An 18,253-nucleotide genomic window follows, 5' to 3' on the forward strand; every position below is an offset into this window, starting at 1 on the left:
AATCCATGTCGGATGACTAAAATCCTTAACCCACGTAAAACTTAAATAAAGTTAAGTTAAATAAAAGGATATAAAAAAAATGTAACGAAAAAAGTGGATTAAAACTGGATAAGAGTCCGGTTCAAGACGGAGCTTCCGACAGGTGGCTACAGACGCCAACGCATGCGCAGAGTGCAGATTACGTCAGCAATTACGTCAGAGATCTTGTGACAAGATGATGCAAGTGTACTCAGTGTAAGCAGGTAATAATCAATGCCAAAAAATGGCAATGGCATAAATCATTAGATTATTATTATATGGTTGATATGATTACATGGATTATTCTGTTTAATTTCTCTACATATCGATTAATTGTTTGGTTTGTAAAATTTAACAAAAAATAATGAGAAATGCCGTCACAGCTACCAGGAACCAAAGTGACACCTTCAAATTGCTTGTTCCGTCTGACCAACAGTCAAACCACAAATTTAGATAATCCTCCCTTTTGAGAAGCTGGAACCATGAAATTCTTAGCTTAATTTGATTACCCAGTTATTGAAATAGTCGAACATTTCTGTCAAACAATTAATCAAATAATCATTTAAACTCTAATTTCATACACTGTTTGGTAGTTTCATCTATAACAATGGATCATGTTTTTTAAGCTCTTATGTTTTGTGTGCAAAATCTTAACTGTTAAAAACAATCTTTCCCTCTGAATTGTAGTGAAGTAAAAGTAAATAGCATAAAATGGAAAAATTCAAGTAACATTTGTAAATTTTTTGTACATTTGTACAATGTACAAGTACGGTACTTGAGTAAATGTACCTTCTACAACTGGTGGCATATCACTGCTTGCTAAGGTGACACAGATGGGAATGAAATATTTAGTTATATATAAGTCTTATTGCAAAAGCTTGAAGATATCTCAAAGCCTCAGCAAATAAAATCAAAACTAACTGCAAATGGAAGTGTTTTTGTAATTTATGTTACCCTTTAGTTAGAAAATTAAAAGAAGATGAATTTTAGGTTCATCGTTTAGGTTAAATTATACATAAATATCATATTAAAGTTCCCCATGTTTTAGTCATGGAAGCTCAATTTACGCCTGAAGTATTATTCCCTATATTTATATTTCCCTGTATTATTTCCCTATATTTCCTTCTACTATTTGTGTTGCTTATAACACTTTTTTTGCAGTATACGAAAGTAATCTGTGTGCTCTCCTGTTTACTCAGATAATGTTTATATGGTTTTATTCACAGACTACCAGACAGCATGTTGCTGTTTCTTCTTTTTTTCCTTTTAATACATCATTCTGTTGTATATCTCTTCTTTATGATATTGTCTTTAAGGTAAATTGGTCTCAGCCTTGCACTGCTGGGTGCACAGCTAACAAATCATTCTAATAAACTACCAGGACCTCCATGTCTACTGTTTACATACACTGCCCTCTGTTGGCATGATGCTAACACTACATTAGAGCTCTGAATCTGTTAGTCATCACTCTATTTTGTGTTTTGAAAGTGGGGTGGTGCTTTCTGAAGCTTTGGGGCTGTGCTTTGAAATGTATCGTGCTTTATTTGCCGCCTGTTTTGTGTTTCTTTCTTGTCTTTCCGGGCAGTGGTGGAGAGAGTGAACAGTACAGCGATAGATAAATGAGGACAAGAAGGCGACCCTTAGGCGTGTTTCTTTATCCTCTTCAGAATTCAACATTAACATGGGCTGAAAGGATTCCTCCTCGCTTCATCGTTCAAACACTGCCGAGAGGTACAATGACATCTCGATCGGGCCAGAGAGAGAAAAGAAAAGAGAAAGAGTGAGCGTGAGTGTGTGTGAGAGAGAATGGACTGCCAAGATAAATCACTATCAAATAAGACACTAAATTTCATCTCACTTAGACAATTGCCCTGGAGGTCTTTGAGGGACGGCAAATGGGCTGGCTTCAAATCCAGTCCAATAAAGCAATAATAGAGAGTATTCAACCTCTGACATTTGCTGGCTCTGACTGCCCGTTAACAGCTTTAATAAAATAACTGGCGACAAGTAAGCACACTTGCTCAATGCTATGCAGATGAAAAGACTGACCTGCATGTAATAGGAGAGGTGCCTACATTTGGTGACTCCAGGATGATCTCAGTTATATTGCTGAGTGTGTGATACCTGTGATCTCTAATGTGCTGCTGCAGTGGTTCCCTCACAACCCTGTCAGATTAGCTCAAGCACCCCTTCGCCGACACCGCACATCACGTTTCAAATGTGTTCATCTGAATAGATTTTTAACTAGATGTTATTTAACAAGGTTGATTATATAAAAGTGGATATTACACACTTATGTTTCAATACAAGGCATAGTGATAGTAGAGTTGTCCAAGTTTAGACTTTGTTTTCTCAGAAACTTTCGTACAGCTCCCAAAAATTTGCAGTGTGAGCGTATTTCTGGCCTAAAATAGAAATAAAAGCTCCCATCATTATGTGTGTTGCAAATCATTTGTATACATTTTCTGATGGTTATCAATGTCTCCTATAGTCAGAAAAAATCCCCATGACCAGATTTTTTGGGTAAACAACTAAAATGTATAATTTATCATCAAAATTGTTGTCAATTAATTTACTATCAAGTAACTATTTGATTAGTTAACTGATTGTTTAAGTTCTAGTGTGATCCAATGTATTGCACTGTATGCCTGAAATGGCTATACTTGTGGTAGATGTGAAAAGATGCAAAACACAGATTCTGTGTATCTGACCAGTGTCTCCGGCCCGGTCCAGATGGTAGTGCTGGGGCTCTCTCTGATCAGCAGCGGTGGCGGCCAGGATAGCATGTAGCCCGCTGTCTCTGGGTAGCGTGAAGCTGCGTGGTTTCCCTCCCCCTTCTGACTCAATACTGGCCCTGAGGGGCAGAGGCAGGGCTCTGTACTGTTCTTGCAGCAGGCTGCGCTGTGCAGGCAGGGTAGACTGCCTCCGGTACTCCATCGCCAGGTGGTCTCTGTCCTCAGACAGCAGGGTCTCCTCCACGGGAAATGTCTGGAGATAGTGCATCCTCGTGCTGCTCTCCATCTGATCATGCCATGAATTTCGGTGGCTGCTCGTCTTTTGCCCGGGGGAGACGCCGTTGTTGCTGCTGCTGCCGTCCTGAGGCTCAGAGTGGAACTCCTCATGAGAGGAGCGGGACTGGAATGTGTCGGAGGAGGAGAGATGGCCACGTTTCGGTTCCAGGTAGGGACTCACCTAAACAAAAACAGATGGTTAGCGAGTAAAAACATTTTCTACTTGGAGTGGTGTCTTTCTATTAAACTACAGGCTGACAGACTCACGGAGGACGCTCTGGGAAAGGTGTCATAAGGTGGTGGTGGACTGTCTTGTTTGGGCCTCGGGGGCATCTCCATGTCCTCATGATCGCTCTCACTCCAGTAATCTGTCATATTTAAGAGAAAAAAAGCATTTAGACCAGTTTAAATTGAGGCTCACCATTGTTTATGAGACTTTAAACCTGGTCATCAACATGTACAGTTTAAAATAGATTTATCTTCAGAACTGCATCAGGTCAGAAAGATCTATGCCTATGGATGAGTGTTTTGAAAGGTGTAGCTGCAGTGTCTGCGTGGAGTAGGTGTGATGCAAGTCCAGGTCTGACTACTGTTGAGTGTGCAGAAGTATGCATCTAAGATGTGAGAGCTTCCTGTTAAGTCTTCTGGAGGTGTTAAGGATCTGATTTAGCAACTTGTCTGTGACGGCTGAAGCCCCCTCTTCATAAAACCAAGGACAAACCTAATCTCACCCACCCACCTTTGCAAGGCTTCTACATAGGCTCCTCTAAATATCACGAAGGTTAGTTACATTATTTCCTGTCCATTTTTAAGAAGCCAAAGAATACCAGAATATGAAAATAACAAGCACGCCTTCAGCCCCTAAAATTAGCATTTCAGCCAAAGCGGAGATGCTTGAATCAGATGTGAAGTGAAACCGGGAAGAGGTGTTAAAAAAGCCTCTGCCACTGATCTAGAAATAAGATCCATTTATAAAATTCTCTCCATCAGGTTTTTCCAGGTTATTGCATCAAATCACACAAGATGATCCAAGGATATAATTTAAGCAATTCAATTGCATATTTATTTCCTATCCCTAAATAACACTGTGATGGAAAATGACTGCTTTGAAACTAGTGACGACAAGGGAAAATAATTATCCCTGCATTGGTCATTGCTACATGATTCTTCAGTGTAAAAGTAAGGTGATGTGCTACTGCTTAATGTCAACAGTTTTATGTAACTGCCCAGTGACCTATAACAACAGATGAAGAATCCTTTTCAGCACCATGAACAGAGTCTGTGACTAATCACACCTTGGTCCCGGCGAATTTTCTCCTGCTCAGAGTAGCCTGCCACTGCCATGCTGAGACGACTCAGCCACCTGTGGGGGAGAATAACAGTCATGACGCACAGCAGCTTGACATCCAGTAAAACACCTTGTGCTTTTGTGTGTGTGTGTCCCTGTTTGACCAATCCCCTTAAAAAACTGCTCTGTTTCAAGGAGAGTGGGCAGTCCAGTATAGGGGATTCAATTTCCGGCCAGCGGGGGGGAGATTTAGGGAGTTTACAGCATGACTATCACAGCGTCATTAACTCACCGGGACATGTCGTCTACATTTTCCGCGGCAAAGTAGAAGGTCTTTATCTTCGGATGGCAAGCCTTGAAAGCACTGAAAGGGAGCCGAGAGTATATTTAATCACATGTAAGCACGGGAAAGGGGACATATAGCACACCTAAACATATGAATGCTGAAGACTGCTGAGATAAACTGGCAGAGATACAGTCACTCAGAATGACACAAAAACAGCATGACTTTTCATCACAAGATAAACTGTTCTGCTAATTTTTGGGAGCTGTACGAAAGTCTGAGTCTGTTTCATTAAGCGTGTGTGCAAACACAATCCTGCCTCCAGAAGTTGATTAACATGAGTAAGGAACATATATGAAGCTAAGCCATAAGTAGGAAACACAGTGCACTCATATTACTTTTCAAAACGTCCTAATTTGCTGGCATCATTAGTGAACAACAGACTTGTCACAAATGCTAACAGCTATTTGCCACAAAGTACACATTCATAAAGTATAAAGTAGCACATTCATTATTTGAACTGTATTGAACTGCCTATGTGGGACTTGCAAGAAGGTTCTCTGGTTCCTTGAAACTGAATGTTTAAAAGCATAAAGATTAGGCTTCCTTTAACCATCCTTCCATGTTCTAACTTTTTTTTTACCTCTAGTAGCGTTTGTTTGTATCGTGCAAGATACACCACCACAAGCCGTGATATGCAGCAATGCACCAGCAAAACAAGAAAAAAAGAAGACTAGAGGATGTAAACAAAGCTGGATTTAAAATACTTTTTTAAAATCAGCTTTGCAAATGTTTTACAAGGAAGGAAATGTCTAACTTTAGTTTGTCTAGAAGAAAACTCCACAGGGCACCATTAACTCCTTCAGGCCACAACTATACAGCCAGGGAAAGTAGTTATGTACTACTCCTGTTTAAAAGTTCTTTCACTCTCTTTATCTTAGACCTTTTTCCTAAAATGTAGCACAAGTGAAGTGTCTCACTCTTTCATCTATGGTAATTACAACCATCCTACTACACCTTCTCCATCCTCATACACAACAAATGATCTGCCCTCCCTCTAGATACTGCTCAAATAGCACTGATAAAATGTGATCTACACACTAAGCCATACATGTATGCATCCGCTGTCCTCCTGACAGCATACTAAAATGTTGTTGGTTGAAATTGGAAGTGCATATTGTTCTTAAGTCAGGCATCCTCTGTAAATTGTTATTCAATATATATGCCTCTTTTTCTGCCAAGAATCAGTTTGCTCAAGATTACCTTTGCATGATAATACATTTGTAGGATTGTATCTTAATATGCAACATGAAGTCTCTGCTGTTGGCTTTGTGGATTGTATTCAACAAATGTCTATATTGTTTTGTCAGATTTTATGGAAGTAATGCAAATCTGCAATAAGAAGCTTGATCCTTGGTGTTCAGGTGAAAATCAATACTCACAACTTCCTTCTGCATTCAGTGGCACGATCAATCTTGAACTCTGGGAGGCTGACAAAGCCCTCAGCCTTCTCATCCTGTAAAGAAGCCAAAGGAGATTTAAATCAAAGTGGCACATAATAAATAGAGGCTTAATGCTGTAAAAATCACCAAATTCACCTCCTCATTCATGTACCAATAGAGGCACGTGTCTTTCAGGATGAACCAGTACTTCTTCCACTTCTGTGAGAAATAGGTTTTAGCATCCTTCTTTTTCCACAGCCAGCCCTCACAGTCCCCCTGACCCAAGTCCCTGCAGGAAATCCGCCGCTTGCTGATTGAAGACATGGGACTTCCAGCTAAAGGCACCAGCAGGGGAGCAGAAGAGACCAGGGGGGGTCAGAAACACTCCTGGTGAAACACCTGCTCATGTTTGGGTTTGAGTACATGTGTGCGCTTAAGTAAACGCCAAAAACAAATGCTCTTACCTTTGCTCTTCTTCTTTGACCTTGACAGCAGTGAGGATCGTTCAAACACCTACAAAGTAAAAAAGAATGACAACATGCAGAGGATTCCAGTGCAGCTAAATGCTCCTGCTTCTACAGTGAAATATTTGAATTTACACAGACACAAAGGACTAACATGGTACAGGGAGGCAGAGTCAGAGCTGGATGTGGACAGGGAGACTTCCATCTGGAGGGCGGGGACGAGTGTGTAATGAGTGGGGCTGCCTCCTCGCTCAGTTTTCCTCCTGTTCTGACTCAGGCTGCGTCCTAGCAGGAAGTCCTCCCCCGGGGCTTTATCTTCACTCGCAAAGCGCAGCAGGGAATTCTCTGCCGGGACACAACAGAGGCAAATTCAGTACTGCACATACTTTACGAAATTAAACTTTAAAAATCTATAATTTACATCCCAATGCTCTGTACAGTTCTGAATATTAAGATTCTGCACAATTTCAGTAAGCTCATTTAACTTAGTCAAGTAAGACTATGGACCACATATTAGTTGCTAACAGTTAATGTCTCAACACTGATCAAACTTTTTTGTATTCTACTGTAAGACCAGCCAGTTGCCTGTGATTTAGCTATCTCTTTCTCTGTAATCAGTGAATGCTGACATTTCAAAAGACTACCTATTTTAAAGGCATTAAAAATCTACAGAGGAGGGCTGTTGTCAGGCAGGAAGCGATCAAAACTCCAAATACTTCTCCAAATACTGTCTCTTGTAGATAAATATAGCACCATCACTTTTTTTTATGATAAGCCCAAAGGAGCAACATATCACCACCATCCCCAGAGGAAACAAACACATCACTCAAATCTTTCTTTGAGACTGAAATAAAGTAATTCAGTCTCCTCCCACTCCATTTGCCACCTAGCTCAACAGTCACCAACAAAATGTGAAAATCTCTGGATATATTTCTACAGTTGCCAAAGCAACAGAGCACTGTTTATATCCAGACAGAGCAAGCACAGAGAGAGGAAGAGAGGAACAGGGAGAGCGGAATGGAGGGGAAAAAAGGAGCAGTGATATATTATGAACATATGGAGGAGATAGAGGCATAAACTGATATCGAGCATGTTATCAGTTTTGACAGGCCAGCTCATCCTTCTATTTCTTGGCTCGGAGATCTGAGAGGGTGAGGATATTATGAGATATTCGCCCACTCACCTCAGCTCCCTCTGTCCCTCTCTGTCTCCCTCCTTTCTCTGCCTCCCTTTCTTTTTCTCTCTCCCACTGCCTCCCACTCACCTCTCCTGCTCTCTCTCTTCAGCTTGGCCAGGTCTTCGTTGTCTCCCACCCAGTTGTATTCCACCGGCATTGAGATGGGCCTGAGCCTGCCTGAAGCGAGGAGGCACGGGGAACGTCAATATTACACAGCCCCCCGCCCCCCTCCAAACATACACACGAGCGTACATCAAACAGCTACAGACATCACAAAAACAATTCAAGACCACACATACGTCACACTCGCAGGGCTTTGAGCTCCTGGCTCTCACGACTGCAGCAGCAAGTCTTCAGAGGAGGCCAAGGTCTTACCATAGGTGGGAGTGCTCCCCCTGCGGACTGAGGACACCTCTTGGTTCTGGTCATACTCGTAACAGTACAGTATAGAATCTTCCTCCACCAGAGGAAATCGCCCCCGACACTCCTGGTCCAGGTAGGAGTTTGGTGACTCGGATCCCTCGGCGACATGGACGTCCGCTTGAGGATCGTCACCCGGCAGACTTCCCTTGTCATCTCTGCAGTAACGGAAAGCAGGTAGTAATTTTAATGCCAGTTAATAACTGGGCTAGTATGAGAGAAAAGAAGAAGAGTCGCCACCATCAGAGTGTATTGTAGAGTGAAAACTTCATCAGCATGTAAACTGTCAAAAACGAGAAGGAAAAAAAAATTTGTTCCATGAAAAGACCAACAATGCATAAGTCCGTCTCTCAATACTCTCTCACTTCAGCCAGTCTGTGACTCACTGATGTATTTCGACAACAATGGAGCTCTATGGCACAGAGGAATAAGCTATATCAGGCCCTGGCTACTTAGAAAATACTTATTGCCAGTTGGTACTTCTCCTTGAAGTTATAGTTTTAGTCTTTTACTTTACGGTGACTAAGACTCTACAGCCATGCGTAACAAATGTGCTGAACGGGCTTCCCTCCTCATAAAACACTTGAAAAGCCATATATATAATATTTGCTTTTATATATATTTGGATTATCATATTATTTATTTATATATATGCATTTATTTTCTTACTATCACATCAACCTTGTATGTTTCTTTTATAAGTTTTAATAAAAAAATATTTGGTAAAGCAAGCACTATGTGTAAACTTCTATGTGTTTTCATGTGTGTGTTCACCTGGGGGTGTAGGGTTCTGGTGGAGGAGGGGGGATGTAGAGGTCCTGCAGGGCACAGCTACTCCTCCTAGATGGCGTACTTAAAGTGCTGGTGGGCGTGGCGACACTGCTGGTGGGGCTCTGAGGGAAGATTGGCTGTGTGTGAGTGAGCGTGTGTGTAATGTGGCGTGTGTGAAAGAGAGAGAGAGAGACAGGCGGACAGAGAGCAAGAGAGAGAGAGGAACAGTTACAGGGATTGACACATTGAAAATTTGGAGTTTGCAGCAGTTCAGTCAGTTAGTCAGTCAGGGACCATTTGTTCGGTTCAGACTACGCTGCTGAGCATCTCAACCGTGAAATGAGCAGCTATACTGTTATGTCTCTGATGCTCCAGTTCTAAGTGGCGCACAGAGGAAGACGGGTCGGTGTGCAGTCTAGTCATCTCTCTCATTCAGGTCAAGGAAATTCTGGTCATAGCCTACATAGTCTGTTAAACACAGTAAGTACATGGGAGCTAGATTGCTCCTTGTTTATCTATTAACTTTATAACAAGATGTGTGTAGTATCATTTTAATTACCCACTTGTCACATTTACTGTCTAAAAAATAAGAGGCTGCAAAATCATCAACATGACATCATCAACATCATGCGATCCAATCACAGTTGAGTCCTGTTTTGCAGTGATAAAACACAGACTTCCAAAAAACTCTTCGGAGTGCTGAACTGAAATCCTTTCAACAACAGAATACTAATTTGTCACTGCTCAAACTATGCTAATATGTTGCATAACTCGCAGCTGACTAATATCAGAGATGTATTATCGGGAGATGTGTCCAAAACCATTATGTGTGTCAGAACTACTGCAGGGCTTCCACAGCACAATGTGCTCTTCAATAACTTAGCTGACTACCTTGACACTCTTAATTTTAGTAGAAAACATAACAGTTTCCTTTTAACGTAACATGTTCCTTTTTCTTTCCTTAAAAATGCCAGCAGGAGAGAAAATTCGATTTAGGAGGAGAAGAAGAAGTATGAGGATGCAATGTGAAGAGGGAGGAAGCTGAGCAGGACTGCGCTTCAGGGCCTCGGGGGAGGGGGGGGGGCATTCTTTTCTCTGGCCTGGTACTCAAAGAAAGGCTGGGCTACATTAATAAGCATCCCTCTTATTTCCACCCATTCTGGCTCAGGCACACAATCCTAATAATGGTTTGGCCGAACTAGGACAACAGATGCCACTAAGGGCTGAAATATTAACTTGTGAATGAATGATGCTGGAACCTTCGACAAATTTGTAGCAAGTTGTGGTACAGAAAGAAGGTGGATGCAATAAAAGCAATACTTGCACAATACATTTGGTAAAGCTTACACATTATAAGTCATACAAAGCTGTTGTTTCTTTCATTGCTCTTGTATTAAACTACATCCTGCTGTAAAAGTGATACTTTAATTCAACCTCACTTGGTTATTTATGGGCTGATACAGGGATTTTGGTGTTCGTTTTAGTGTCCGGAGTCTGTGCAGTCAGTGCAGACAGAAGCACAGAGATATACACAAACAAATAGATATCTACGCACAAACGGCCATGCACAAACATATCTATGGAGGATGAAAGCAGTCATCGTACTTGCAGAGCCAACGGTTTCCATCGCATGTTCTTGAGCAGTGCAGGGGTGGAGGTGAGCGTACTCTGTGGGCGTTTCTTCAGAGTCAGGGTGACACCAGCAGGGTCCCCCCGCAGCAAGTTCACCAAGTTCTTCAGTTGCCAGCCCACCTAGCAAACAACAGCATGATATGCGTTTCCTCAACACACAGGTAGTCACATGACTCAACGTACATCCAGGTTATGTGTTTCCTTTATGACAAAGTTCAGCTTGCCACGCAAGCATGCTATTCAAGGTGATGTTATGGTCATTATTTTAATTATACACGTGCATCCTGATGGTTGGAAACTGCAGCACAGCCTGCAGCCTATGAGGTTCAAGTTGATGAGAATGTTAACGCAAAGTTGGATGTCAAAGGACATCTTGTACTCCTCCTGTGATATCAATCTGCGGACGCTGTCATGATGTGGTGAGCCCCGATGTTTTGTGCTGCAAACAGCTGCATGCCTCGTAAATACTTTAACCCAGTTTTGATGACATTTGGCACAAAGAACATCCTGCCCAGAGAAACACTGTCTGCAGCTGAACCAAATATGCCAGGTCCAGTTTGGGGAGAAAATATCCCCGCTTGCTTGGCTGGCTGCACAGAATTTCAGTACATTGTGCGTATTCCAAGCAGCCTGAGAAACCGTGCATTTTTCAAGCACTGACCTAGCAATCACTTTGTTCCTTTCCAACCCATTTTTTCACATTGACTGCCACTACACAGACATTCTTCACACAGAAAGTACATTAAAGAGACAGACAGGCTGAAACAGAAACTTTTATCATTCAAACCTGCTTTATTCCATGATAAAAAAGATTGTTTTGCTGTGTCTGGCCAAAAGAACTGTTCATTTAAAGCAGTGAAACCCCACGTTTTTAGCTTTTTTTTAAATATCTACTGCTCTGCCTTTCTGCTTCAAGGTGTTTCTTAAAAAATATCTTGCCACCGGTTTCTTCTTTTTGTTTTGTTTCCTTAAGGGGATTCTTGTAACACTCCAGTGTAAAAATTTACTGTCCTGCATGCACCTTGTTTATGTGTTTGAAGGCTTCCCTATTTATTGACCATTCCTGCACCTGAAATTGAATCTATCACTGGTCCCTGGAGTTATTTATTTCTGCATGCTGTTGTTTTTATAGCCTTTCAATCTTGTGCTCAATAGCACCACATTATATGAGATTTATTTTGCTTATTCTACATGTGTGTGTCAAAGTTAATCACAAGGCAGCTTTTGCTGTGGATATTTCCTTCATTCATTTACTTTGGTTGATGTAACTCATTTGCCTAAGCAGCCATTCTTACATCTGCTTTCATGGAAAAGGACGCTCAAATCCAGTGAACTTTGGTCTGTGTGATACTGCTGGACCTCTCCCAGCTGCCTTAATTATAAATCCCTGAAATGTTTCAAGCGTCTCTTCTTTCCTTAGTCTTGTTTTTTTTAAACTTTGACGTTTGTTCTATTGCCTTTAGGGCCGAAAATCTTTTCCCTTACTTTTCTGTTAAGACCCTTTCATTACCTTTCCCCTCTGGTTGCTTATCTTCTTGTGAGAAGAGATGGTGAAAGAAATCCTGGGTCACCACAGACACATGTAGTTCAGTTTCACTGCAGTACCCCCCCCACCTCACACACACACAGGATGCTCAGGATGTTCACGAACAACCAACCACCACGAATTTGTTCTTTGATAAACTAAATTAAATGTATTAACAGTATTTAACCTTGTCTTGGCAGTCATTATGAGTGACAGTGCAGTTTTGGCTCAGCAGACATGACAAGTGACTTTACATATTGCCATCACCCACTTAAGCTGTCATTCAGCTGCTGCTCATTTTGGCATCTTTCCTTCACCACCACCTCCCCAGCATCCACTTGTGAACTTTGTAACAACACAATACTTTTCACTTTATACAGTTTATCCAACTAGTATACAAGAGTTTAATGCCCATTACTGTTTTGTACTAACATTTGATGATACAAGACATGTGCCGACAGACATCAATCAAGCTGCAACTTTGAAAAGCTGGCACCAGTCAATCTATAAAAGAAAGCAAAATGCTTTATGAAATGCATAGGTGTAATTAATAACATATATCATGGTGTTTCAGTTCCAGGACCCTGATGTTGTGCATGCATGGCTTACTGAGCCATCATTAATGTAATTAAATACACCAGTGCTATTCCTGCTATGACAGGTTAAAACATCTGCCACAAACAAAATGTCTGTTGGGATGCAGTGTATTTTTCTTTTGGTTCCCCATGAGGAGCATGCACTGACACCTCCCTGCTCAGCCTTTAAACTACTCGTCACAGTGAGATGAAAGAGTCTTGACAACAAAATCAACTCTGTATTTGTGCTTATTCTCCAGAAAAAATGGCTACATTCAGCGGGTGAGTTGACTGACTGAAATGAACCTGACTTGAGCTGTGTAATTATCATACGTCTTGCTGTTGCACACACAAGTAGCAATTATTTTAGACAAAAGGGTGCTATATTTAAATTGTGCACCACTGGAAGTTTTTGCTTTCATTTCCACTGAATTTATACTATGTTTTGTACACTGTACATGCAACAGGCCATTTGTGCGGTTTTGTCTCTCGGCAAAAACCTGTGAAAGGCCAGTTTATTTTTTCTGATTTGTGCTCTGCTCAGGTTGAAGATGGGCAGAAACGAGGATAATGTGAGGTCACCAAACCATCCATTATCTAAAACCACAGTGGGGCTGGAGCTAATCCCAGCTGACACTGGGAGGGGACGTGGTGGACCCTAGACAGGCAGCCAGTTCATCACAGGGCTGACACATAGAGACAAACAACCATACACACTCACATTCACACCTCAGTGAGAGTCATCAATTAATGTACCTGCATGTCTTTTTATGGTTGGAGGAGAGATCCGGAGAGATCACATAGGGAGAAAATGCAAACTCCACACAGAAAGGCCTGGGACAACCAAGGACCTTCTAGCTGTGAGGCCACAGTGCTATCCACTGGGCTACTGCGCCACTGGTGAACAAACCCCTTCATCAAAATATGAAAGATAAACTTGGAGTGCCCTGGTGGCTGGGTCCAGCCAAGGGCCTTTGTTGCATGTCATTCCCCATCTCTCTTTTCTTTGTTTCCTGTTATCTCTCTACTGTGTATCTTTAATAAATGCATAAAAAGTGGCCCAAAAACACTCCGTTTGTAAGTGGTCTCGCTCTAACAGGTTCAACACAACTTGAATATGAGGGAGATATCAATCAAGCACAGTTCATTGATGGCCACACAGTCCACAGGAGAGGTCTATCTAATAAGGAAAAACACCTGTGTGGGTGCATCATGGGTGTCTCAGAGTTTAAATGCTACTAGCAGAAATCACATTGAAAGTGGTGTTTTTTATTCAGACTGTTAAGGGCCCTAAGCAGGTACCTCCTGATCGACTGAAGTGCTCTTGTGAGCATGATTTCAGTGATTTAAGCTGACCATCCGACTGACCCTGTGACGAGCAAAGTAACATATCCATCCAGCCCAACTACCTACAAGAGGCACTACAGCCAGCCACTTATACAATAACAAGTAGTGCTGCGGTGGCCCACTGTGGATGAACTGCAAGACAGTGCAACACAAATGTATATAAAGGAAATGAACTGCAACTATAAAGGAACTGCATACAAACAAGCATGAATTAATTAAACAGACAGTTGCATAAACAATCTGAAAATGCAAAATAAAGATCACGTGCAAACTGAGCAAATATGAAAAACACATTAAATAAGCCAATGTGGTCTTACCACTGTCTGAAGATTGACCTGAATGACTTCGTCTCCAGCATGGATTTTCTTACAGCGGTCAGCCAGGGACTGATGGATGGACAGAAAGGCACAGTCATTAATTTCTGCTCCATTTCACTGTCAGGACAGAGCTTACTGTGATACAGCCACTTCACTCACTATATTATACTTGATACACTATATTACACTAAATGTGAATGAGCAGCAAGGCAAAAATCTATATAGGTGAACATAAAGAGGCTTGTACTTACTCCTTCTGTTGTCCCAGTGATTACATGCAAACCGTCATATGTTGATTTGATATACATGCCCTGTGGGAAGATAGCGGGAGTATAAATGATTACATCTGAATGCAAACTCTAACATAAGGCAAATTTAACACAATGCATCTCGGCTTAGCCACACAGCCGTTCGCACAACAGACCAGGGTCAATGCATACTTGCAAATCTTAGCATTTGTTTTAATCTGCTTACAGCGCAAAATGGGTTGAACTTTAGATGTATTATTTCTATCATTATCTTTATTTATTTTTTATCATGAACTGAGTCACACTCAAATGCTCCTTTAAGGAGATTGAATCAAACATGGAGGATTTATCTGCAAATACCTTTTAACTGTTGCAGAAAAGCTATAACTCAAAGTTTCACTAAATGGTTCTGAAGTGCAGACGCATACACACAAACACACAACCCAGCACACATGTACACTCACTCGGACACACACACGTACACACACACAAACACACACACACACACACATACACACACACACACACACACACACACACACAGTGGCATTTCCATCACCTCAGCGGACATTACACTGACCTACATTCATTTCCTGGAGACGTTCCCTAACCTTAAGGCCGATTTACCCTAACCTGTCTTAAAATGTTATGTTTTACATAAGGGGAACTCGCGTTCTGTCATCTCTGCACAAATTGACTGTGTATACACATTTATGCCCCCACAACATGAGTAATACATGTTCACACTCACACAGATACACAGCAGCATGCCAGTCTTCAAGATGAGTGTAAGAGGTTTATTTTTAGGCCACTTGGCCCACTGTTGTGTTCAGGTTTCTCTGAACAGATGAGAGAACGTCCATGCCCCCTGCTAGCATTTGTGTGTGGGGGTGGGGCTTTTACTGTAGCCCCAAGCAGGGCACTCGTGCCTATGTGTAGGTCAGTGCGAAGATGTAAGTCCAACAAAGTACAGATGGTTATACAGCGGCGACAAGAATAAGTGTCTTCTCTGCTACTAACCAGAGTATGTACAGTTTGTCTTTAACAGTGCTTTAACAGTAATCTGTTGCATTGCAATCTGCAAAATCAAGCATTTTGTATTTTTCTCATTTCAACATGGGCAACATGTTCTTTTCGTGTTGCTTTGTGTCAGCTGAATCATATGCCCACAAGCTCAGCAAAACCCAGTTTTGGGACAGCTGCAGCAAACTCCATTAGATACAGGACAGTACAGCAGCACACAGTCTTTATCTTTTAATTCAATATTCATATTATTTTGAAATGTGAAATGATACCACAACTCAAATGTCCTAGGTACTCTGAATAACTGATGAAAACTGTTAACAGCCAGGTGTTTGTATAAACCCCCAGTAACAGGGGAAGGGGCCAAGAGATTTTTCTGATTTTACAATGTAATTTTTCAATGCTGTGAGTACCACAAATGAAATTTGTTTCCTACATTGACTGAAGTCTTCTAAACCAAAAGTAGCTGCACGGCCCTACAGGTAAATGAGCGACTTTTTTATATTTGGGTCAACAAGGCCTTTAAGTAAATAGCCTGTGTATTGGCCTTTCTGTCATCCCTAAACACCTATTTAAGTGTGTGGTGTTATATCACAGAAGAAAAAGTTAACAAACTGACATATAACTGGAAGAAATATATCAGGCAGTTAGTATTAGTGATTGAGAAACTGAATAAACTTTTTTTGCAGTGAGTGAGATACATGCTGCAAGATTTGCACATGCCATATTTGATTCAAACAGAAGTAAATATGCTGTCCAAACTCATGCTGTTGCACTTTCTGTAATTAGTAAGTTTCACCATCATTCAGCATTATTAGTAGTTTGTACTTTACGTTTGTTCGTAGCTTTTTCCTGTTTTCATTTCATCAAACCTGAAAAAAAATTTAACATCTTGATATTTGGGTGTGCTGAGTCATCATTCACAGCCTATGTTCTTCTATAACTTTATTATTTTTTTTTTTTTAAGTATATTACACCGTACTCAAGTGTGATGAAAAATATTTTGAAAGAGAGTTTGCGCATTGTGATGCTGTTGAGTAAAGAAAAAAACAGCACCAACATTTTGAAAGTTTGGTCCACAGTAGCTAATCAGCATGTGACTAGATGACTGACTCCTCTTTATCTATTGCCCCTCAAAATGTCAGTCTTCATCATTATAATCAGTTAATTAGCTATGCAGCTTACTTTGGGTAACCTTTTAATTTACAGGCTGCTAAATTACGCTGCTAAATTCCGTAAGAGGGAATCTGAAATGAAATTACGCAGAATTGATGTCTTAATTTGTTTTATATTGGACCTACCAGTATATTTATGAAATATGAAACAGGGCCCTCTACATTTTTCAAGCCGTGTACTGTAAAAGGTTATGCAGTACATTTCATACAAACACTACAGTAAAGCTTGGTTGAGCTACAACCATTTCCATCCATTACGTCAATATCACCAGGTAATTGTTTAGTTATTTCTTGAAATTAAGCAGCCTGTTATTTAAAAGGTTACTGCTTCAGTAACACCACAGAAACACACCGAGCATCCTCCAATGGCATACCACGTAGAATGACCAATGAGTGTGATCCTTTAAGTCTGACTGAGAGATGGTCTTACCAGTCCTTCAGTGGATTTTATGTTGGCTAGTTGCACAACCTCCAAATGTGCAGCCTGGGACACCATGGGATCCGAGGACAGAGAGATAATGTGGTCACACACTCCAGAGAGAGTTTTACACTGGGAAGGACATACATGGATGAATACAATCTTAAAGTCTGTGCATTATAGCTTCACTTACATTCGCTCCACTGTAATAAAGTCTGTAACTCACCACATGCAGGATTTTGTTTTCTGTTTCGTACACAGAGCAGTCCTGGGGAACATTCAGAGAGCACTGTTACCTCAAGAGAATGTGTCAAAATGGAGTTATTATTGGCATTTCTGCTGTAGGTGGATATAAGCAAAAACCGAGCAGCTTGGCACCTATAACCCCCAACACTCCCACACAGGCATGCACAAACACAAAACAAATGAATCACCAATGCGGAGGCATGTCTCTCTCTCTCTCTCTCTCTCTCTCTCTCTCTCTATCTCTATCTCTGCCAGTCTTCCTCTCTCGGCCTTCAACTCTCTACCTATCGCCCTCTTTCACGCCCACCTTTAATTTTTCCTACTTACATGTTTCTCTAAACACCATATCAACATTATTCTCCTGAGAGACCGTCCTAAAATCTATTAAGCATCACTTCTCTCATCATTTACTGATCTTTCAGGGTCGCACAGGGCTGATTTTGAATGTCAGCATTTATACAGTATATACATATTAAAATCTAATCTGTGATGAGTTTCTCCCATTTGATCATCATCACATCTGATCTGCAGTGTCTTTAGTTTTGAAATATCTTTACATGTATTTCAACTGTAGCTGAAAGAGGTGATGCTTTATATGACAGCGTATCTGACAGCCAAGTTCAACTAAAACACTTCTGTCTTGTAAGCAGTGACAGACAAACTACAAACATTTGTTCATAAACAGAATGAAGTTTATTCATTCGCATGTCAGTAAACCTGGAATATAAGGTAATGACACTGATTAGACAGCAGAACTTTGTTGTAGCTTAGTAGTAGTTTATAAACCTTTTGTTTTTACTCATGTTAGAATATTTGAATATGTAAATGCAATGCATGCAGAAAACAAGAGCTGTGTTAGGGTATTAGAGCTAG

The 18,253-nt window shown here is 41.0% G+C and overlaps 1 protein-coding gene across 1 annotated transcript in view; it reads right to left on the reverse strand.

The window, feature by feature from the left end:
- Positions 1–18,253, reverse strand: part of LOC123963259 (connector enhancer of kinase suppressor of ras 2-like) — a 30,359-nt gene that overhangs the window by 1,937 nt on the left and 10,169 nt on the right. Inside the window, exons 5-19 of the mRNA XM_046039966.1 lie at positions 17,361–17,402; positions 17,147–17,266; positions 14,522–14,581; positions 14,271–14,339; positions 8,878–9,011; positions 8,059–8,261; positions 7,771–7,860; positions 6,661–6,851; positions 6,495–6,555; positions 6,199–6,377; positions 6,043–6,116; positions 4,610–4,681; positions 4,325–4,392; positions 3,285–3,397; positions 2,730–3,210 (exon numbers count right to left, since the gene is read on the reverse strand). Coding sequence (XP_045895922.1) covers positions 2,730–3,210; positions 3,285–3,397; positions 4,325–4,392; positions 4,610–4,681; positions 6,043–6,116; positions 6,199–6,377; positions 6,495–6,555; positions 6,661–6,851; positions 7,771–7,860; positions 8,059–8,261; positions 8,878–9,011; positions 14,271–14,339; positions 14,522–14,581; positions 17,147–17,266; positions 17,361–17,402 — 1,957 coding nt within the window. The remainder of the gene's footprint in view (positions 1–2,729; positions 3,211–3,284; positions 3,398–4,324; positions 4,393–4,609; positions 4,682–6,042; positions 6,117–6,198; positions 6,378–6,494; positions 6,556–6,660; positions 6,852–7,770; positions 7,861–8,058; positions 8,262–8,877; positions 9,012–14,270; positions 14,340–14,521; positions 14,582–17,146; positions 17,267–17,360; positions 17,403–18,253) is intronic.

This window comes from Micropterus dolomieu, linkage group LG23, assembly GCF_021292245.1.
Source record: "Micropterus dolomieu isolate WLL.071019.BEF.003 ecotype Adirondacks linkage group LG23, ASM2129224v1, whole genome shotgun sequence".
Lineage (NCBI taxonomy): Eukaryota > Metazoa > Chordata > Actinopteri > Centrarchiformes > Centrarchidae > Micropterus > Micropterus dolomieu.